The 23,229-nt window shown below is 45.2% G+C and overlaps 1 protein-coding gene across 1 annotated transcript in view; it reads right to left on the reverse strand.

Moving 5' to 3' along the window:
• LOC120298056 overlaps positions 1-20,112 on the reverse strand; it is a 34,017-nt gene extending 13,905 nt beyond the window's left edge. The window contains exons 1-8 of the mRNA XM_039321406.1: positions 19,948-20,112; positions 17,533-17,833; positions 15,862-15,999; positions 6,848-6,932; positions 6,435-6,634; positions 5,931-6,019; positions 3,036-3,393; positions 648-786 (exon numbers count right to left, since the gene is read on the reverse strand). Of these exons, the coding sequence (XP_039177340.1) occupies positions 648-786; positions 3,036-3,393; positions 5,931-6,019; positions 6,435-6,634; positions 6,848-6,932; positions 15,862-15,999; positions 17,533-17,833; positions 19,948-20,038 (1,401 nt within the window). The 5' untranslated portion in view covers positions 20,039-20,112. The remainder of the gene's footprint in view (positions 1-647; positions 787-3,035; positions 3,394-5,930; positions 6,020-6,434; positions 6,635-6,847; positions 6,933-15,861; positions 16,000-17,532; positions 17,834-19,947) is intronic.
• Positions 20,113-23,229: the final 3,117 nt, after the last annotated feature.

Here is a 23,229-nt window from a genome sequence, read left to right on the forward strand (position 1 = left end):
TTCACCACTTCTGGAGGCAGGTTGTTCCACTGGTTAATTGTTCTCATTGTCAGGAAGTTTCTCCTTAGTTCCTGGTTGCTTCTCTCCTTGATGAGTTTCCATCCGTTGCTTCTTGTCCTGCCTTCGGGCGCTTTGGAGAATAGCTTGACTCCCTCTTCTTTGGGGCAGCCCCTGAGATACTGGAAAGCTGCTATCATGTCCTCCCTCATCCTTCTCTTCATTAAACTAGACAGACCCAATTCCAGCAGCCGTTCCTTTTATGTTTGAGCCTCCAGTCCCCTGATCATCTCTGTTGCTCTTCTCTGTAAACCATACTTAGAAACATGGAAAACTGACTGCAGAAAAAGAACTAAGGGTCGATTGAGTTGGCCCTTTTTGTTCGTTTCTCGCTTTCTTATTTATTTATTTATTTATTTATTTTTTCTTAGTATTATTTTATTTCATATTTATACCCGGAGAACAGGGAATGAACCGAGAGGGCTTCCCTTGCTTTCCCCGAACAGACACAAAGGCCTCCCTTTTAACCAAAGAATGACCAGAGGAAAGCCAGGAATGTGTCTTAAGAGCCCAGAGGCAGTTTATTTGGATTTCTTTGGAGAGCAGTCGGCCTTCTGGAGGAGCCCACAGAACAGGGTGTAGCTGCTCTACTGAGTGCTGTAGACCTCCACTTCACAGACGGCCAAGCTGCTAACTCTAGGCTGGTGGACACTGACGTAGCGGCCTCGCTGCCCATTGCAGTAGATGGTGGTGATGGAGCCCGGGCTGGTGTTCAGGATAATCCCACAGCTGTGGGGCAAGAAAGGTCACATTAGGAGAGCAGCCCTCCTGGCCTACACCTGCTGGTCACTCCACCCTCACCCTGAGAACACAGCCCCCCCCCCAGCTCTCCTGTGCTCTGCTTCCTCTGGTGTTCTACCTCCATTTTGCCTGTAATATTCCAATTAATTGGAAAAAATAATTTAGTTGGACAAAGGAATAGAATAGAATAGAATAGAATATGGAATGGAATGGAATAATGATAGAATAGAATAGAAATAAGAAATAGAATAGAATAGAAAATAGAATAGAATAAAATAGAATAGAATAGAATAATGATAGAATAGAATAGAAATAAGAGATAGAATAGAATAGAATATAAATAAGAATGAATAGAACAGAATAGAATAGAACAGAATATAGAATAGAATAGAATAGAAGAATGAATAGAATATAAATAAGAATGAATAGAATAGAATAGAATAGAACAGAATATAGAATAGAATAGAATAGTATATAAATAAGAATGAATAGAATATAAATAAGAATGAATAGAATAAATAAGAATGAATAGAATAGAATAGAATAGAATAGAATAGAATAGAATAGAATAGAATAGAATAGAATAGAATAGAATAGAATATTCTTCATTTAGCCAAGTGTGATTAGACACATAAGGAATTTGTTTCTGGTGGAGAACCTCTCAGTATACATACAAACAACAAAGGAAAATAATCATAATAATGATACCAATAAGAGAAGATTGTGGAACAGATGAGAAGGATAATAGTAACACAGCTGGGATACATGGGTAGATATCCTTAGAAATAACACAATATTGTGGTAATTAGGTGATCAAAAGAGTGATGGCACGAGGGAAAAAAACTAAAGGGATATGTTTTAAAAAAAATACTTTGATTGCTCTGTCAAGGACAATGACTAATTTACTCCCTTGTGCAACAGTTTCTCTAAGTGAAATGTAATGATTGAGTCCATCTTTATTTGCTATTTCCCTCTCCTGATATATTTTTTGAGTCCTAGGTCTGGCCCAAAACACTTAGGAAGAATCCTTTCCACCCTGAATGCATTTTTTTTTCACGGTGTAGTGACCAGAATGCCATGTACAAAGTCCAAGCAGATAAAACCACAGCCAGGTGGTCTTATGCCATGCGCTTAACCCGGTTCTGAAGGAACCCATGTCCTAGATCTGCAACATACCTGTCAGCAGAAATTAAGCAATCAGGCGGAATTCACACAGACTCCAAACTAATTGAGACCACAAATAATAATAATAGTAATAATAATAGTAATAGTAATAGTAATAATAATAATAATAATAATAATAATAATAATAATAATAATAATAATAATAATAAAGTTGGAAGGAACCTTGGAGGTCATCTAGTGCAACCCCCTGCTCAGGCAGGAAACCCTATCCCATTTCAGACAAATGGCTGTCCAGTCTCTTCTTAAAAACTTCCAGTGTTGGAACAATCACCGCTTCTGGAGGCAGGTTGTTCCACTGGTTAATTGTTCTCACTGTCAGGAAGTTTCTCCTTAGTTCTAGGTTGCTTCTCTCCTTGATGAGTTTCCATCCATTGCTTCTTGTCCTGCCTTCAGGGGCTTTGGAAAATAGCTTGACTGCCTCTTCTTTGGGGCAGCCCCTGAGATACTGGAAGACTGCTATCATCTCCCCCCTCGTCATTAAACTAGACAAACCCAATTCCAGCAACCGTTCCTTATATGCTTTAGCCTCCAGTCCCCTGATCATCTTTGTTGCTCTTCTCTGTACTCTTTCTAGAGTCTCAACATCTTTTTTATATCGTGGTGACCAAAACTGGATGCCGCATTCCAAGTGTGACCTTACCAAGGCTTTGTAAAGTGGCATTAACCCTTCACGTGATCCTGATTCTATCCCTCTGTTAATGCAGCCCAGCACTGTGTTGGCTTTTTTGGCAGCTGCAGCACATAGCTGGCTCCTATTTAAGTGACTGTCCACTAGGACGCTGAGATCCAGGTTAATGCCTGGCATCAGTGCAAAGACGGGTCTTTCCCCGTCTCTTGCGGGAGCAAGGAAGGAGGTCATCTCATAATCTCCACACCAAGGGAGTCCTGACATCTTGGTCCCCAGGCCAAAGTTGGCACCTCCTACCCAACAGCACCCCAAAATCGCCCACACTGGCTGTGAATTCTATGCGTGGTGATCCGCAAACCTTTGGAGGGCCCAAAACCCCTGGAAGCACCAAACACCTGGCGACAGCTGGCTCAGAGCAACTTACATAGGATTGGACCTTCCGTGGTTTTCCAAAGAGTCTCCCACATGGACCTCGACTTGGTGGATTCCTTCAGCACAGCAGTCGTCACGGTTTTTCACCACCACCCCGAAGATGTTGTAAGAGTCCCCCAGGTCAACGAACCACCACGGCTGTTTCTCGTGCTTGGTGAGGATGCAGGAGCCCTTGGACCAGTTCCCGTTACAATTCCCATCCACGGCTTTCTCTGCTGAGCCAACGATCTGATGAGGGTGGATGGAGGACTGGAAGGCTGGCTTTCCCAGGGCCAGGTTCTTCATCTTGACGTCTGCAGGAGAGAACGGAGGAGACCTGGAAGGGGGATGGGCAGCAGGGGACCAGATGCCTTCAGAAAGAAGGGAAGGTGCTAAGCCGTGAGGGCCTCCCTTGGGGGGAGACTGGGGGTGAGTTTGAAGACTGGGAAAGGGGTGGAAGGAAGCTGAGTTCTATGCTACCTTTCTTTGCTATTGGGGGAGGAATTCTTTTCCCTCCCTCCCTCCCTATTTTGGAGGAAATTGGCAAGAGAAGAACTGCACAGCATCACATTAGATTCAATGTGACTTCAAATGAGCAGCCCTTTATCACGTTTTTATCCTGACGGGCGACATTTACCTGTAATGATGCTAAGAAAAAGACTCAGGCATGTCTTGAGCAGAGGTTTGAAGCTGCAAGACACAGCTTCACACAGCCTTACAAAACTCTTGAGTTTATTATTTCTTATATACTTTTTACATACATAGGCTTTACCATTAACTGCTGACATTTACATTTAGAAGTTTAACCTTTAGTTGTTGACATAAAGTAATTGAAAAATTCCTTCATATAAGCAATTATTTTCTAGTAACACATTACCTGTTGAGAGCAAGTAAAAACAAATACAGGTAAATTAGAAAAGGAGAAAGAACTGATAAAGGCAAGATTTACCCACTTTAGATAACATGATCCGTGCACAATTTTGTTTGACTGGAGACCATGTAGGTCAGTGGTGGCGAACCTACGGCACGGGTGCCAGAGGTGGCACTCGGAGCCCTCTCTGTGGGCACACATGCACTGTCTCCCCAGCCCCGCCTCTTCCCATAGCCCCCTCCTCACCAGCAGCCCCCCCCCCAGAGGAGAGTTGCCCATGGGCGCAGCCCACACGAAGCAGCGGAGCCAAGGACATGGTAGCTGGGCAGCGGGGACAATGCCCTTGCGCCCCCTTGCGCGCAGATATGCTGCAGGGCAGGGGCGGAAGACATGGCCGCTATGGCGCTGCTGGGCTGCCTGGGTGATCTGTGGCGGGCCGTGGAGGTGGTGGGTGGCCCAGTGGGCAGGGCGGAGCGGGGACGGGGTGGGGGCAGTTTTGGGGCACTCGGTCTCTAAAAGGTTCGCCATCACTGATGTAGGTGATGTTTTTCTAGGCCCTTGTTAGACTCAGGAGGGCAAACCTCCATTTTCCCTGAGGTGCTGTGAGCAATTAACCACACCATCCCTCCCAGTTTACAGTCTATAGCAGGAGTCTTCAAACTTGGCAACTTTAAGACTTGTGGACTTTAACTCCCAGAATTCCTCAGCCAGCCCTGTGGACTTGTGGAGTTGATAGGAACCAACGTGGTGATAGGATAATCGGTATCCAAAAAAAAAAAAAAAACCAAAACCACAGAATCATAAATATACAACTCAACTTTGCTCCTTAAAAGTTCCCTCTCTATTTTCTCTCAGTTAATGTAACATATTCAAAATAATACATTTCTAAATAAAATTCAAACAGTCAGCAAAATTATCAATGGCATTTTACCTATGCAAATCCAAATCCTGTTTTTAAGCTTTATTAACTTCCAATTACCGTATTCCAATTTAGCCTTAACTAGGTATATTATTTACGTTTTGGGCATCCCTAACTTCCCTCCTTTCATAATATAATGACTATACTGTCTAAGATAAACATATTATTCCAACAATTACACTATTACATTTCCCAAATATATTCTGTTTTCTATTCTAATACCTCCTTCCTTTACTAATATCGTATCTTCCATTATCACAATCCATTTCCTTGTTCTCATTCCAATTACAAAATAATTATCGTACCTAAAATAAACATGTTATTCCAAAAAATACATTCTTACTCTATTTCAGTTTTATATTCTATTCTTTATCTATAGACTTGATCTTCAGCAGGTCTCTCCAGAGCAGTGGTTCTCAACCTTTTTAATGCCGTGACCCCCAACCAGTCATAAGTCGAGGACTAAACCGGTCGTAAGTCGAGGACTACTCCACTGGTGCAGCACTGTTTGCAGAATGGGACTTTTGGCGGGCTCAGCAGGGCAGAGACAGCCTGGACAATTCCTATTGGCTTTCAAAAGCCAATAGAATAAAAGGGAGGAGCACAGCTAAGGAAAAGGGGGGAAAAAATGGAGGACTGCGTTGTTTGGTGACCCCCGTGAAATGGTCGTTCGACCCCAAATGGGGTCCCGACCCACAGGTGGAGAACCACTGCTCCAGAGGCTGCCCAGATGTTTTGAAGCGTGTGGGTGCGAAAGATAGAAAAACAGAGAGAACAAGGGCCAGGAGATCCCAGTGGAACTTGTGGTCTGCTGCACGGCCATTGTCCCTGGAAGCCGAGACTTCAGCTTGTATGTTTCTCACAAACTGGGTGCTTGAGTGTTTAATTCTCATTGCTTCCAAGGGCATCTCACAACGGCCGTGCAGCAGACCACAGGTTCCACTGAAGTTCAGAGGTCTCCTGGCCCTTCAAGCAACTACATATGGCCTCAAATGCATTTGAGGCAGTGTGCTGGGTATCTGAAGGTACAACAAGACTAAGAGGAGACCATTGGGATATTGAGATGGCCAGGACTACACTGGTATCCACACACACACAGGTCTTCTGGTAGTTCTTACCTCCAGGTGTAGGCCTGCAACTCTGAGCTGCTGTAGGGTCTGCCAAGAGGGTCATGGCCAGCAGACACCCCCCAATGAAGAGCATCATCCTGCAAGTGAGGAAGAGAGAGATTAGGAAAGGTGGAGTAATGCCACATAGAGACAATGAGGAGCTGGCTTCCCCTGAGCATCAGGACCCAAAAGAGCAGGGGTCTCCAAACTTGGCCCTTTTATGACTTGTGGACTTCAAATCCCAGAATTCCTCAGCCAGCAAAGCTGGCTGAGGAATTCTGGCAATTGAAGTCCACAAGTCATAAAAGGGCCAAGTTTGGAGACCCCTGCAAAAGACGGTTGGAGGAACTTTAAAAGTTTGGCCATTCTCCCCAGAGCATTCCTGAATTTGCTCCTCTGCCTTTCCTCACCTGCTCCACTCTTATATAGGTCCATTAAGGTGAGCTGCTTGAAGGTGAGAAGGCCCGTGGTTCTGGTCTTTGGCATCCGCTTCACAGGCTTTGTTTAACTCACCTGGAGTCTCTTACTTGGCCAACCCAACGGAGGTGAGCTTTCAAAGTTGCTTCTCTTCCAACGGCGATTTCTCCAGAATATCGAATTATTTTCTCTTTAGGACTGGTTAAAACTTCCTTCCTCATGTGGAGTACCTCCTCCTTCGCAGAGCTCCGCCAGCCAATGGGAAGGGGCAGAGCTTGTGCTTGAGACCAGGGACCCAGTCAAGACCAGGTTTCAAATCTCCCACAAATGGCTGGCAGTGGGCATGTTACACAATCCACATTTCACGGAATTTCACATCTCTTTCCGTGTGCTGAATATCCTCTTGAGAAGAATATAATGGTCTTCTTGGCAGAGGCCAGCTGATCTCAATATCAGAACAACCCCATTGTTGTGAGCAAGCAACAATAGGAATGCTGGTTTTGCAAGACCCAAGCATTCTCCACATGTCCAAAGTCAATACAGGTTGGGCAGTTGCAGTTGCTAGAGAAAACCATAATGCTTGCCCCAGTCTCACTAGAACATAAGAAGGAATATTTCCAAATTAAAGTTAGAAAAAAACTTCCTGGCAATAAATAACACTGAAGTGCCTTACTAAGGAAAGTGTTGAAAACGTTGATGTCACAGGTTCCGACTAATGAAGCACTTCAAAGAACTTTCAGGCATGTTTCCTAAAGTCTTTATTACAGACTTTTTTACATAGTTTTCCACATCCTTTTTCAGCCCCGGCCACCAGAATTGCCGGCGGGTGAGGTGTAGGGTTTTCAAATATCCAAAGTGTCCAGCCTGCTTTACATCGTGGCTGTGTTTGAGAGCATTAAGACAGAGCACTTATGGCAAATATAACTTCCCCCCTTTGTAAGCCAAGCCATCCCTGCATGTTAGGGACGCTTGATTATCTTTGAACCATTGGTCAGTGAGGAGCTCTCGTTTTATTTTCTTCACTCCAGGGTCATCAGGATTGAGGACCCTGCGAGGTGTAAGTTGAGCAACAGTTTGCTGCAAATACTGTATATTCTTGCTTTGACAGTTGAAAGTGTTCGCTGATGTGTTCAAAAGCAGCCAAAATGCCATCTTTTGAAGGTGACCAATTGAACAGGAGACTGGACTTGATGGCTTCCAAAGGAAGCTTCCAGAACTGCAGGTAAGCGAAGGACTCTTTATAAAGTCTTGGTAAGGCCACACTTGGAATCCAGCACCCAGTTTTGGTCACCACGATGTAAAAAAGATGTTGAGACTTTAGAAAGAGTGCAGAGAAGAGCAACAAAGATGATTAGGGGACTGGAGGCTAAAACATATAAGGAACGGTTGCTATAATTGGGTATGTCTAGTTTAACGAAGAGAAGGACAAGGGGGGACATGATAGCAGTCTTCCAATATCTCAGGGGCTGCCCCAAGGAAGAGGGAGTCAAGCTGTTCTCCAAAGCGCCTGAAGGCAGGACAAGAAGCAACTGTAAGGTTTTCCACTTAGCCTCACAATTGTCCCAGCATTACTCAGGAATTTAAAAGAGCCAAAGAAACTCCTGAGCTGAGGTTTCAGCAAGCAAACAATTTTTATTTTGATCAAAACAGAGTTGGGTGACCCCATCTCTCTTCGTGGCTGGTAGAGAGATGAAGGCAACCATCAGAAAAGATGTCTTCCAACTTTTATGCCTTTTCAGAACAAAGAGATCAGGTCTTGGTACCAGGCATAAGATGGAACACACACAAAAAAAATTCCTAGATGATGACTCACACACAGCAACCCAGGCTCCATCCATAACTCCTTTCCCCCTCCCCTTACTGTGCTCTTTTCATATAAGCAATCACCTGTACCTAAAGCATGAAGCCCTTACTTTTCCAATATATATATAAAGCATCTGATGAAGCAATTAACTACAAAATAATGATTACAAAATAACAAAACAATGATTACATGATAACACTATAAGTATCAATATAAAATGGTTACTATATATAAAATAAATGCTAATGTCAAACTTAAACATACTAAAATCATAAGCACAATAAAATCCCTTCACAATGGATGGAAACTAATCAAGCAGAGAAGCAACCTAGAACTAAGGAGAAACTTCCTGACAGTTAGAACAATTAACCAGTGGAACAACCTGCCTCTAGAAGCGATGAATGCTCCAACACCGGAAGTTTTTAGGAAGAGACTGGACAGCCATTGGTCTGAAATGGTATAGGGTTTCCTGCCTGAGCAGGGGGTTGGACTAGATGACCTCCAAGGTCTCTTCCAACTTTATTATTATTATTGTTGTTGTTGTTGTTGTTGTTGTTGTTGTTGTTAAACTCCTACTTTCTGGCGACCTGGTACTCCTGATTTGTACTGACTAAATATCTTTGACAGTTAAGGTGATGGTAAGAACTTCTCCCAGCTCTGATCATCTGGGTTTTTTGTTCAGTCCAGTCTGGCCTGACTACTGGAAAAAATAATAATAAAAAAACAGATCTGTGAACATATAGAAATAAGTAAAGTTATAACTAGTAGCCAGCACGGGTTTGTTAAAAACAGATCATGCCAAACCAATCTTATTCCATTTTTTGATAAAGTGACCAAATTACTAGACCAGCGAAACGCTGTGGTCATTGTATATTTAGACTTCTGTAAGGCATTTGACAAAGTAGACCACAATCTACTGCTTGGTAAGCTAGAAAAAGTTGGAATAGACAACATCACCACCAGATGGATGTGTAACTGGCTGACAAACCGTACTCAACGAGTAGTCCTCAATGGCACTACATCCACATGGAGGGAAGTAAGCAGTGGAGTACCACAAGGCTCCATCTTAGGCCCAGCATTCTTCAATATTTTCATAAATGAGGGAATTGAAGGGGAACTCATCAAATTTGGAGATGACACCAAACTGGCAGGAGTAGCCAACACCCCAGAAGACAAGCTCAGGATCCAAAAAGATCTTGACAGACTTGAACAACAACATGAAATTTAATGTGGAGAAAAGCAAGGTTTTACACCTGGGAAAGGAAAAACCAAAGGTAAGAGTACAGATTAGGCAAAGCCTGGCTCAAAAACAGTAACTGTGAGAGGGACCTTGGAATCCTAGTGGACGATCCCTTGAACATGAGCAGGCCATGTGCAGCAGCAGCCCAAAAAACTAACACAATCCTTGGTTGTATAAACAGAGGCATAGAATCAAAATCATGTGAAATATTAATACCGCTTTATAGAGCCTTAGTAAGGCCATGCTTGGAAAACTGCAGCCAATTTTGGTCACCATATCACAGAAAAGCTGTTGAGACTTTGGAAAAAGTGCAGAGAAGAGCAACTAAGATGATTAAAGGCCTCAAGACAAAAACATATGAAGAACGGCTGCAGGATCTGGGTATGTCCAGTTTAATGAAAAGAAGGTCTAGACATGACATGATAGCAATCTTCCAATATCTCAGGGGCTGCCCCAAAGAAGAGGGAGTCAAGCTATCCTTCAAAGCGCCTGAAGGCAGGGCAAGAAGCAACGGAGGAAAATTAATCAAGGAGAGAAGCAACCTGGAACTAAGGAGAAACTTCCTGACAGTGAGAACAATTTATCTGTGGAACTGCTTGCTTCCAGAAGTTGTGGGTGCTCCATCACTGGAGGCTTTTAAGAAAAGTCTGGACAGCCTCTTATCTGAAATGGCATAAGGTCTCCTGCTTGGACAGGGGGGTTGGACTAGAAGACCTCCAAGGTCCCTTCCAGCTCTGTTTGATTGATTGATGCCAGCAAGACTTTCCTTATGCGATGTGTCAAAACTTTGCTGTCATTTAGAAACAGAAAACTGGTGGCAGAAAAAGATCTAGTAGTCTATTGAGTTTCCCCTCCAAGTTTTTTTTTAATTAATTAATCCCTCCCTCGCTTGCCTAATTTTCCCAAGAATATTTATTTAAGGAGAAACTACCCTTGAAATGTACACCTTATCTCGTTTCCCTGCTTAAACTCCTTTCAAGATCTGCCAAGAAGGAAGTATAAGAAAGGCGATATTCATATTTTAGCAGAAATACCAGCCTGAAACTGCTAGCCTATTTCTCCCTCTTCTGTTGTTTGTGTGGACTATCCAAATCAGGAAGACAGGAATCTGGGATCCTCCACTGGGGGACAGCAGTAGAACAGCTGCCTTGCTTGATTGGGAGACGGGAGTGCCTTCTGGTCTTGGGAACCCCTCTTGCAAGGCCGACAGAGAAGTTGACGTAGGAAGGCACCTGCTCAATGTTTACCTGACCTGGTTAAGTCAATGTCGGGCAATAACTTCCTTGAATGTAATAAATCAACTGGGTCGCGTGGTGGTGGTGGTGGTGGTGGTGATATTTGTTCAGAAACACCTTTCACTTTTTGCATGCTATATATTTATAAGGTTTACATCTCACCTATTATTTAATTGTTGCGGTGAGAGTCGTGACATAAACCAATAAATAACTACAGGTTATTACAATCTGTACAGGAACTTACAACCACACCTGAGCCACAAAATTTATCTAAAAGATGACAAATGAGTAGATGACTGCCAAATAATGTAAATCCTTCCATCCCCCACCATCCAGTCAGAGCTGAAGAAGCTTCTTCGACAAGAAGCGAAACATCTTCAAAGAAAAACAAAGTAAGTCCGGTTCCCTCTTGAAAAAGCACCTTTGGGACAAGCAGGACCTGGAGGATGGACAATCTCCATGGACATTCAGACAAATGGTTGTCCTAGTGGACAATCACTTAAATAGGAGCCAGCCATGTGCTGCAGCTGCCCAAAAGGCCAACACAGTGCTAGGCTGCATTAACAGAGGGATAGAATTGAGAGCATGTGAAGGGTTAATACCACTCTACAATGCCTTGGTAAGGCCACACTTGGAATACTGCATCCAGTTTTGGTCACCATGATGTAAAAAAGATGTTGAGACTCTAGAAAGAGGGCAGAGAAGAGCAGCAAAGATGATTAGGGGACTGGAGGCTAAAGTATATGAAGAATGGTTGCTGGAATTGGGAATGTCTAGTTTAATGAAGAGAAGGACGAGGGGGGACAGGATAGCAGCCTTCCAGTATCTCAGGGGCTGCCACAAAGAAGGAGTCAAGCTGTTCTCCAAAGCGCCTGAAGGCAGGACAAGAAGCAACGGATGAAACTCATCAAGGAGAGAAGCAACCTGGAACTAAGGAAAAACTTCCTGACAGTTAGAACAATTAACCAATGGAACAACCTGCCTCCAGAAGCAGTGAATGCTCCAACACTGGAAGCTTTTAAGAAGAGATTGGACAGCCATTTGTCCGAAATGGTATAGGGTTTCCTGCCTGAGCAGGGGGTTGGACTAAATGACCTCCAATGTCCCTTCCAACTTTATTATTATTATTATTGTTGTTGTTGTTGTTGTTGTTATCTCTGAGGAGCTGGACTCCTGCAATGGGTCATTTTGTCAGTGTGGGGATTGCACACCAGTGCAAAAGCCAACATGTGAGATTGGAATAAGGGACTGAGCGGGAGGGTGGGCTGTCCAGAAGTGCCATCTGCCTCCCAGCCCCCACCCCTTGGTCCAAGTGAGAAAATAGGATAGGATCAACGGAATGGAATGGAATAGAGTAGAATAGAATAGAGTAGAGTAGAATAGCATAGAATAGCATAGCATAGCATTGGGAATGGGAATAGGAATAGGAATGGAATAGAATAGAATAGAATAGAATAGAATAGAATAGAATAGAATAGAATAGAATAGAATAGAATAGAATATAGAACATAGAATAGAACATAGAATAGAATAGAATAGAATAGAATAGAATAGAATAGAATAGAAATACAGAATAGAATAGAATATAGAACATAGAATAGAACATAGAATAGAATAGAATAGAATAGAATAGGATAGAATAGAATAGAATAGAATAGAATAGAGATGGAGTGGAGTGGAGTGGAGTGGAGTGGAGTGGAGTGGAATGGAATGGAATGGAATGAATGGAATAGAAATAGATAGAATAATAGAGCTGGAAGGGACCTTGGAGGTCATCTAGTCCAACCCCCTGCTCAGGCAGGAAACCCTATACCATTTCAGACAAATGGCTGTCCAGTCTCTTCTTAAAAGCTTCCAGTGTTGGAGCATTCACCGCGTCTGGAGGCAGGTTGTTCCACTGGTTAATTGTCCTCATTGTCAGGAAGTTTCTCCTTAATTCCAGGTTGCTTCTCTCTTTGGTCAGTTTCCAACCATTATTTCTTGTCCTGCCCTCTGGTGCTTTGGAGAATCCCCCCTGGGTTTCTGGTTGGTTGCTTAGCTGGTTAGATTTACACCCTAGTTTTCTTGCAGGATTTCAAGGGCACTTCCTGGGAAATCTCTGTTCATTCATGATAAATTAAATGGACACTGTAAGTCAAAAAACCATTCTGGATTTTTATAGATGAGGATAGGGCAAGAAGCAATGGATGAACCTAATCAAGGAGAGATCCAACTTAGAACTAAGGAGAAACTTCCTGACAGTGAGAACAATTAATCAGGAGAACAGCTTGTCTCCAAAAGTTGAGCCTTTTAAGTTTAGTGATTTGTTTGGAATGGTATAGGGCAGGGGTAGGCAACCCAAAACACTCAAAGAGCCACTTGGACCCATTTCCCACCAAAAACAAAACACCAGGAGCCGCAAAACCCTTTTGATATCTAAAATGAAGATAACACTGCATATATCCTTTTTTACCTTTATTATAGGTGTGTGTGTGTGTGTGTGTGTGTGTGTTTGTGTATGTGTGTGTGTGTATGTATACACACACACACACACACACACACACACACATTAAAAATGAAAGTAAAAATATGACTCTTGGGAATATCCATACTATTAAAACAATGATCACCAAGAGAATGCTTTAAGAGAATAAAATTACATACACACACAGGTAAAAAAAGGATATATGCAGTGTTATCTTCATTTTAGATGTCAAAAGGGTCTCTCTCTCCCTCCCTCTCTATCTGCCCTTGGTCTACCACTCTTCTTCCCCCCACACACACACTCTCTCTCTCTCCCTCCCTCCCTCTCTCTTTCTCCCCCCTCTCCTATCTGCTGCTCACCTGGCAAGCTTCAAGCTGTTGTCCAACAAGCTCAGGGGTAAGCAACCTCGTCTCTTTTATGACTCATGGACTTCAACTCCCAGAATTCCTGAGTCAGCCTAGCTGGGCTAGCTAGCTCTCTCCTGCCCTTCCTGCTTCCTGCTTCCTATAGAGACGCAGGAAAGGGAGGAGCTCCGTCCAGAAAGCTTTTCAGCTCCTCGGAGAACACTGTGAGTGCACTCTCTTTTACACACACAAACACACACACACACACACACAGAGAGAGAGAGAGAGAGAGAGAGAGAGAGAGAGAGAGAAGCAGGGAATCGCAATTGCCTCTCTCTGTCTCTGTCTCTCTCTGCAAAGGCAGAGGAGGCTGAGAGCCACATGGGAAGGCTCAAAGAGCCGCATGCGGCTCCGGAGCCGCAGGTTGCCGACCCGTGGTATAGGGACTCCTGCCTGGGCAGGGGGTTGGACTAGAAGATCTCCAAGGTCCCTTCCATTCTGGCTTGGATGTGTCTGTTCTGCTCTCGGTGCTTGAATTGCTCTACCAGCACTAGCTGGTCCCCGTGGAAGGCAGAATGCAGGGTATGGTACCCATAGAAGGGAAGTATTTTTGGTTTTATTGATCATTGATGCCTCCTGGTGGTCAATAGATTAAATGATTGGAAGAGTAAAGTGAAGGTATAATGGGGGCCAGAAGATGGTAAAGGACAGGAAGGCTTGGAGGAACGTTGTCCATGGGGTCACGATGGGTCAGACACGACTTCGCAGCTAACAACAATGGGGGGTCTTCTATCTAGACCAGGGGTAGGCAATCTTGGCTCTTTGCTGGCTGAGGAATTCTGGGAGTTGAAGTCCACAAGTCATAAAAGAGCCAAGGTTGCCTACCCCTGGACTAGATCATTCCCCTGCTATCCCCATACCATTTTGGACAGATGGCTGTCTGGTCTCTTCTTAAAAACTCCCAGTGTTGGAGCATTCATAGTTTCTGGAGGCAGGTGGTTCCACTGGTTAATTGTTCTCACTGTCAGGAAGTTTCTCCTTAGTTCTAGGTTGCTTCTCTCTTTGGTTAGTTTCCGCCCGTTGCTTCTCCTCCTGCCTTCAGGCACTTTGGAGAATAGCTTGACTGCCTCTTCTTTGGGGCAGCCCCCCAAATATTGGAATACTGCTAACATGTCCCCTGTGCATGGGGCAGGTGGCAGAGAGCAGGCAAAGAATGGAGGCACTTCCTTGGTCTCCCTGAAGTGACCCAAATGCTTTGCCCACCCCCAGAGACCCCCTGCAATCCTCCAAGCATCCCTGACAGGGTCTCTCTGCCCCGGGGCCTTGAGCTGCCTGAGTTTTGCCTGGATCCTTGAACCCCCCCCCCTTAGGAGAGACTGGCAAGATGAGGGGGAAGGAAGGAAGGAAGGAGGAATGGAGGGAGGAAGGAGGGAGGGAGGGAGGAAGAAGAAAGGAGGGAAGGAGGGAGATAAAAAGGAGGAAGGAAGGAAGGAGGGAGGGAGGGAGGGAGGGAGAAAGGAAGAAAGGAGGAAGGAAGGGAGGGGGAGGGAGGGAGGGAGGATGGAAGGAAGGAGGGAGAAAGGAAGGAAGGAAGGAGGAAGGAAGGAAAGAGGAAGGAAGGAGGGAGAGGGAGAGAGAGAGAAGGAAGGAGGGAGGGAGGAAGGAAGGAAGGAAAGAGGGAGGGAGGAGGGAGGGAGAAAGGAAGGAAGGAAAGAAGAGGAAGGAAGGAGGGAGGGAGGGAGGAGGGAGGGAGGAAGGAGGGAGGGAGGAAGGAAGGAAGGAGGGAGGGAGGGAGGGAGAAAGGAAGGAAGGAAAGAAGGGAGGAATGAGGGAGGGAGAAAGAAAGGAAGGAAGGAAGGAAGGAAGGAAGGAAGGAAGGAAGGAAGGAAGGAAGGAAGGAAGGAAGGAAGGAAGGAAGGAAGGAAGTTGAAGCCCAGCTCAGGGCCTTATTGTGTACAATCGCAAGGTGTGTGTGTGTGTGTGTGTGTGTGTGTGTGTGTGTGTGTGTGTGTGTGTTGCATCAACAGACTGGCACCTGCCAACATGTAATCACAGACTGGAGTTTTAGGAATGTATTGAAAAGAATTATATAGCTGCCCATCTTAGCCCCGTCTCTGGGCGGCTTCCATGAAAGGGGGGGGGAGTCGGCTGTGGCCAGGAGTGACTGGATGCTGGGTTCCTGCTGGGAAGGACAGCCAGGGGGGTGGGGGAGAGACCCTAGAAGCCCACCTCCCACAAAGGGCTTTCCGTCCTGGTTACCAGCAGATGGCCTGGCCTTTGCAGAAGGGGAGGGGGCAACTCTCCCCTCCCTTGAGTGACCAAGACTCGGAAGAAGCGGAGGAATGCCTCTTTAGCCTATTGACCGGGATTTATTTGGAGAGCATTTCACATTTTGCAGGAGGAGCGTTGATCTCCCCCAACGTCCGGCGTGGCTACTAAGCGCGGTAGGCCTCCACTTCACAGACGGTCAAGTAGTCCACCCTGGGTAAGTGGACACTGACGTAGCGGCCTCGCTGCCCATTGCAGTAGATGGTGGTGATGGAGCCCGGGCTGGTGTTCAGGATAGTCCCGCAGCTGTGGGCCAAGAGAGGTCATGTTAGGAGAGCAGCCCTCCTGGCCCCCACCTACCGGTCCCCCTAAGCTCACCCTGAGAACACAGCCCCCCCAAATCTTCAAGGGCAGCCCCCTTTCAGTAGCAGTCCAGACCTCTCGTCCTCTGCTGCCTCTGGTGTTGTGCCTCCTCATGTTCTGATGAATTGGAAGGGAAGACCAATGGAAGGGATTCCCCGGGGTGTGGTTTCCTAAAAACATACTTTGATAGCTCCCTCGTGCAACAGTTTCTCTAAGTGAAATACCGTGATCGTGTCCACCTTTCTTTGTGAGGTCCTTGGTGCTCTCTGAGCTGGGTGGGTCTCTTAAAGGTGTTTCATGACCAAAGGAGGTCACATCATCAGGGAGGATCAGGCAACACCAGGCCCTGATGACGTTACCTAGTTGGGTCATGAAACAAGAAAACCACCAAGCTCAGAATCCCGCAGTTCTCCTCCTCCTCCCCCTCCCCCTCCCCCTCCTCCTCTCCACAAACCCCACTTCTGTTTAGCACTGATGATGTTACCTAGCTGGGTCATGAAACGTCTGCAAACAAAAAAGCAATCTCAGAAAACACCAAGAACCCCACAGCTTTTCTTCCTCCTGCTCCTCCTCTCTGCAAACCCCCTCCCTTCTAACACTGACGATGTGACCTAGTTGGGTCATGAAACCCCAAGCTGCAAATATTCTCTTCTGTTGCCACCTTTATTTGCCACTTCCCTCTGCTGGTTTATTTTTTTACATCGGAGTGTAGCTCAAAAGACTTCGGGGGCACCTTCCCCACATCAAGGGCCTCTTTCTGAGGTGCAGTGACCAGAATTTTGTACAAAATCCAAGCAGAGGCAGCAGAGGTGGCCTCCTATCAGGAGCTTAACCCAGTTCCGAAGGAGCCCGTTGTCTAGATTTCTAACAGAAACGATAGCAAAAACGAACAATCAGGTGGCATTCACACAGAACCCCCCCCCCAAAAAAAACCTAATTGAGACCAGAACTTGCTCGATTAAGGGCTGGCCTCCATGCCACTGTCAGGCTCTTCCCTGTCTCTTGGAGCAGCGGGGAGGGAGCTGACCTCCCAATCTCCACAGCAAGGGAGTCACCACACCTGGGTCCCCAGGCCAAAGTCAGCACCTCCTTCTCCACAGCACCCCAAAATCAGCCACACTGGCTGTGGGTTCTCGGCGTGGGAGGCCCCAAACCCCTGGAGGACCCCAGTTTGTTTGTTTATTTATTTATTTATTTATTTATGAGACTTATATACTGCTTTTAAGTGCAAGCACTCTCTAAGCGGTGTACACCAGTAAGCAATGTATATATATATATTTACATTGCCCCCAACAATCTGGGTCCTCATTTTACCTACCCCGGAAGGATGGAAGGCTGAGTCAACCTTGAGCCGGTGAGATTTGAACCGCTGACCTGCTGAACACAGTCAGCTAAAGTGGCCTGCAGTACTGCAGTTTTAACTGCTGCGCCACCTCGGCTCAGTTGGGGATGCATTAAGGACTCCAGTCAACTTACCGAGGGTTGGACCTGCCGTGGTCCTTCAGAGAGTCTCCTAAATGGACCTCAGCTCTATACAGTCTTTCGCCACAGCAGTCCACGCGGTTTTTCACTATCACCACGGAGATTTTATGAGACTCTCCCAGGTCCACGTACCACCAGGGGTTTTTCTCCTTCTTGGTGTGGGTGCAGGATTTGTTGTACCAGTCCCCGTTGCAGTTCCCGTCCACGGCTTTGTCTGCTGAGCCAACGATGTCATGCTGGTGTATGGACGACTGCTGGGCCAGCTTCCCCCAGGCCAGGTTTCTTCCCTTTACACCTGCGGGGGGGGGGGAGAAGGGGGGGAGGAGAAGAAGAAGCAAAGGTGCAAAGTCCCCAGGGCCCCCTTTTTGTGGGGACTGGGGGGGGGAGTTTTGAAGGTGGAGAAAGGGGTGGAGAGAAGTGAGCAGAGTGCAATGCTCCGTGTCTTTGCTATTGGGGGAGGAACCCCCCCCCTTGGCCCTCTTTTTCCTCCTTCTCCAAATTGTCCTGAGAAGAACTGGACATCCTCACCATAGATTCAATGCGGCCTCAACTGAGTAGCCATTTAGCAGGTTTTTAATAAGAATAAAGTTGGAAGGGACCTTGGAGGACATCTAGTCCAACCCCCTGCTCAGGCAGAAAACCCTATACCATTTTGGACAAATGGCTGTCCAATCTCTTCTTAAAAACTTCCAGTGTTGGAGCATTCACCGCTTCTGGAGGCAGGTTGTTCCACTGGTTAATTGTCCTCACTGTCAGGAAGTTTCTCCTTAGTTCTAGGTTGCTTCTCTCCTTGATTAGTTTCCACCCATTGCTTCTTGTCCTGCCTTTGGGCGCTTTGGAAAATAGCTTGACTCCCTCTTCTTTGGGGCAACCCCTAAGATACTGGAAGACTGCTATCATGTCCCCCCTTGTCCTTCTCTTCGTTAAACTAGACATACCCAATTCTAGCAACCGTTCCTTATACGTTTTACCCTCCAGTCCCCTAATCATCTTTGTCGGTGAGATTTATCCCTGGGTATAAATACATACGTGATGGATATGGGAGATTGCACCACTGGAGACCCCGTGGGTCTCTGATTGGGCACACTGAGGAGAGCAAATATCCAGTTGGCCCAGCAGAGTCGGCAATTACACCATCCCCCACGCCAGCTTACAGTCTACAGCAGTTCGGCTGTTCAATTCTGACCAGCTCCAGCCTTCCAGCCTTCCGAGGTCGTGAGGACCCAGATTGCTGGAGACAATATATTGACCCTATAAACCGCTTAGATGGGGGCTGTAAAGCCCTGTGAAGTGGGATATAAGTCTACGTGTTCTTGCTAAATGCTATTGGTATTGATCTCCCCAGTTCTAACCCTAAATGTTGCATGGTAGGTGTTTGTGGAATAGAAAAATATAGAAGGTGCATCATAGAACGTAGAACCATAGAGCTGGAAGGGACCTCTGCTCAAAGTAGGAGACCTTATACGAGGGGTAGGCAACCTTGGCTCTTTTATGACTTGTGGTCTTCAACTCCCAGAATTCCTCAGCCAGCATGGGGGAACTATGCCCCCCTCATGACTAGTGGACTTCAACTCCCAGAATTCCTGATCCAGCATGGCTGAGATTGGAAACCTCTCCCTTTCCCCTCAGCATGGCCGGCTCATGAATTCTGGGAGTTGAAGTCCACCAGTCATAAAAGAGCCCAGGTTGGCTACCTCTGGTCTAGGAGGCTCACCGCTTAGAGCAGGAGGACTTAGGATAGGGGTAGGCAACCTTGGCTCTTTTATGACTTGTGGACTTCAACTCCCAGAATTCCTGAGCCAGCATGGGGGAACTATGGTCCCCTCATGACCGGTGGACTTCAATTCCCAGAATTCCTCAGCCAGCATGGCTCAGCTTGGAAACCTCTCCCTTTCCCCTCAGCATGGCTGGCTGTGGAATTCTGGGAGTTGAAGTCCACATGCCTTAAAATGGTCAAGGTTGAGAAACACTGGATTAGAATAACGGAAGGGACCTTGGAGGTCATCTAGGTTCTGAGGAGGTCTCTCAAGGATCCTGTGGCACTTTCTGGCTGTTCTTCCTGTCAAGCCACCGGGCACGGTCCCAAATATGTTGGAGGCTGCTGAATGTCCGTGGCGATTCTCCCTCCTCCAGGTCAGGGTTGTCCCAAAGGTGCTTTTGGAAAAGGCAAGTAGACTTTCTGTTTTGCCTTGGAGAAGTTGCGCTTCCCATCCAAAATTCTCCTTCAGCTCAGTTGGATGAGAAGCAAAATGTCTTCCAGGAAGAGCAGAAAGTCCACTTGCCTTTTGAAAAAGCACCTGATAGCTCAGAGGAGACTGGGAGGGGGGGGCTAAGGAGGCTTTGGAATGGCCAGGATTACAACGATATCTCTGTGCACGCCACGCATGCAGGTCCTCTGGTGGTTCTTACCGGTGGGCAAGGGTCTGCACCTCTGAGCTGCTGCAGGGCCTGCCAAGAGGGTCACGGCCAGCAGACATCCCCAGACGAGGCGAGCGATCATCCTGCAAGCAAGGAAGGGAGAGGTCAGGAAAGACGTGGCAGTGCCACGTAGGAACAATGGGCAGCTGGCTTCCCCAATCAGGCCTGGCCTTGGACCCAAAGGGAGGCTGGAGATAGTAATAATAATAATAATAATAATAATAATAATAATAATAATAATAATACCTTGACGTGGTTGTGGGGCTTGTGTACTCTGAGGAAGATGAGAGCTATGCCAGAGGTTCAACCATACTGGACAGGTCTCATCAGAGGAGTCAGACAAAGAGTGTCTCTCCCATAAAAAATATGGTGAGACGTAAATTTCAGAATGCCATACCGGCTCGGACGTCGCCCGGGTTAACAAGGTCCGCACTAGATATTGGAGTTCCTGGATATCTGGTGAAAAATGGGTTACAGGACTCAGGACTGTTGGCTGAGCAACCAGGGCCAGCAGCTGCAGAACTACTGGAAGAAAAGGTGTTTACCCGTCGCAGATACACAGTGATGGAAAACAAAGAAATAATGATCTTTTTACTACAGATCAAGTCCAACAAGAAGAGGATATCTAAAACGAATGCACCAGTTCTGGAAAGAACAACATCCAGAATCAGAAATAACAGAACAGAGACTAGCAGATCAACGCCGATTTATAACACGAAATAAAGTATTTACGAACAGAATTGGACGACTGCAAAGGTTTACCCAGGCAAAGAAATCAAAGCCTTACAAGAAGTAATTCAGATGTAGAGGCAAACCAGGGGGAGTTGGCAGTGAAGGAATCCAGTAGAGATATACAACTGTTCTCATTTGGAAACCAGGCACCTCTTCCTCAGGAAGAACAAAACCCTCTAACTAAAGAAATAAAAGAATTGAAACAAAGAATAATTGAGCATCTAGAACAGCACAAAAACAACAGAATAAGGCTGCCTGCATTGAAGCTTGTTCCAAAGAAACAGCTAGCACAAGCATTAAAAGATGCAAATACTGCAATAGCAAGTATAAGCACCAATTCACTGCAAGAAACAAACCAATTAATGTACAGCACAGCTGCAGTTATAACAGAATACCTGGGATGTAAAATCAACAAAAAAGAAAAACAAACAAACAGTGCACCACAAAAATGGAAGGTTAGACTAGAAAATAAGATCAGCAAGTTAAGATCACATGCAAGCAAGCTAGAACAGATGAAAGAAAAGAAGCTGAAGAACAAGAAGACCAAAGAATACCTAATCAAGAAATACCACTTAGAAACAAGGAAGATCAAGGAAGCACTGGAAATAATAAAGCAACAAATAACAGCTATAGCCAGGAAAATCAGTAGATATGAAGCTCGAATTGCAAACTATAGGCAGAACCTCCAATTTCAATCCAATCAGAAACGTTTCTACCAATCCATCAATGGAGAAACTGCAAGGAATCAGTCAGTACCTGACAAGGAAGAAACAGTGCAGTTCTGGAAGCAGATATGGGATAACCCAAAGAAATACAACAAGGATGCAGCTTGGTTAAAAGAAGTGGATGCAAATAAAACAGAAGTTGAAATGAAAGAACTAGTAATAACAACAAAAATGGTAGAAAAAAGAGCAAAGAAAATCAAAAATTGGTCAGCACCAGGTGAAGATGAACTGCATGGGTTTTGGTTGAAACATCTAACTGTTATACACCCACTCATTGCCAAGCAGTTCAACAATATACTACAAGGAGGAGAAATTGAAAAGTGGCTAACAACTGGGAAAACCTACCTAATAATGAAAAATCCAACAAGAGGGGCAACACCAGGTAACTACAGGCCAATTACCTGCTTACCAACAACTTTCAAATTACTAACTGGTGTGGTAGCTGATGCAGTACAACAGCATCTAGTTGAAACACAATCTCTTTCCACCTGAGCAGAAAGGAAACCGCCCCAATAGCAGAGGAACAAAAGATCAACTCCTAATAGACAAAATGATCTTGGAAAACTGCAAGAGAAGGAAGACCAACCTGAATGTGGCATGGATTGACTACAAAAAGGCATTTGACTCTCTGCCACATGACTGGATAATCAAGTGCCTAGAAATAACAGGAGTCAGTAGAAACATCAGAAAATTTGTGCAAAGATCGATGGCACAATGGAAGACACAGTTGCAGATCAATGGTGAGAGACTGGGAGAGGTTAATATCAAGAGAGGAATATTTCAAGGAGATTCATTATCACCATTACTATTTGTTATTGCACTGTTTCCTCTGTCAACAATACTAATAACTCAGGACATGGCTATCAAACATCAAAAACATCTTCCAGACTATCCCACCTCCTTTATATGTATGATCTGAAGCTGTATGGAAAAACATCATCTGAAATAGAATCGCTGCTCAACACTGTCCGTATATATAGCCAAGATATTGTAATGGAGTTTGGCTTGGACAAATGTGCCACACTTACTATCAACCAAGGAAAAATAGTGAAAACTGAAGGAATCAAGATGCCCCACGAAAATAACATTAAGAGTCTGGATGAGGAAGAGTACTACAAATACTTGGGTATCCTTCAAGCTGACAAAATCAAGCACACTGAAGTCAAGAAAAAGATTAGAGGTGAATACATCAAGAGAGTGAAGAAGATCTTAAAATCCAAACTCAATGGAGGAAATACCATAAAACAGCATCTAGTTGAAAACAATCTCTTTCCACCTGAGCAGAAAGGAAAACGCCCCAACAGCAGAGGAACAAAAGATCAACTCCTAATAGACAAAATGATCTTGGAAAACTGCAAGAGAAGGAAGACCAACCTGAATGTTGCATGGATTGACTACAAAACGGCATTTGACTCTCTGCCACATGATTGGATAATCAAGTGCCTAGAAATAACAGGAGTCAGTAGAAACATCAGAAAATTTGTGCAAAGATCGATGGCACAATGGAAGACACAGTTGCAGATCAATGGTGAGAAGCTGGGAGAGGTTAATATCCAGAGAGGAATATTTCAAGGAGATTCATTATCACCATTACTATTTGTTATTGCACTGTTTCCTCTGTCAACAATAATGAATAACTCAGGACATGGCTATCAAACATCAAAAACATCTGCCAGACTATCCCACCTCCTTTATATGGATGATCTGAAGCTGTATGGAAAAACATCATCTGAAATAGACTCGCTGCTCAACACTGTCCGGATATATAGCCAAGATATTGTAATGGAGTTTGGCTTGGACAAATGTGCCACACTTA

This window comes from Crotalus tigris, unplaced genomic scaffold (assembly GCF_016545835.1).
Source record: "Crotalus tigris isolate CLP2741 ecotype Arizona unplaced genomic scaffold, ASM1654583v1 scf7180000023738.1706062, whole genome shotgun sequence".
Lineage (NCBI taxonomy): Eukaryota > Metazoa > Chordata > Lepidosauria > Squamata > Viperidae > Crotalus > Crotalus tigris.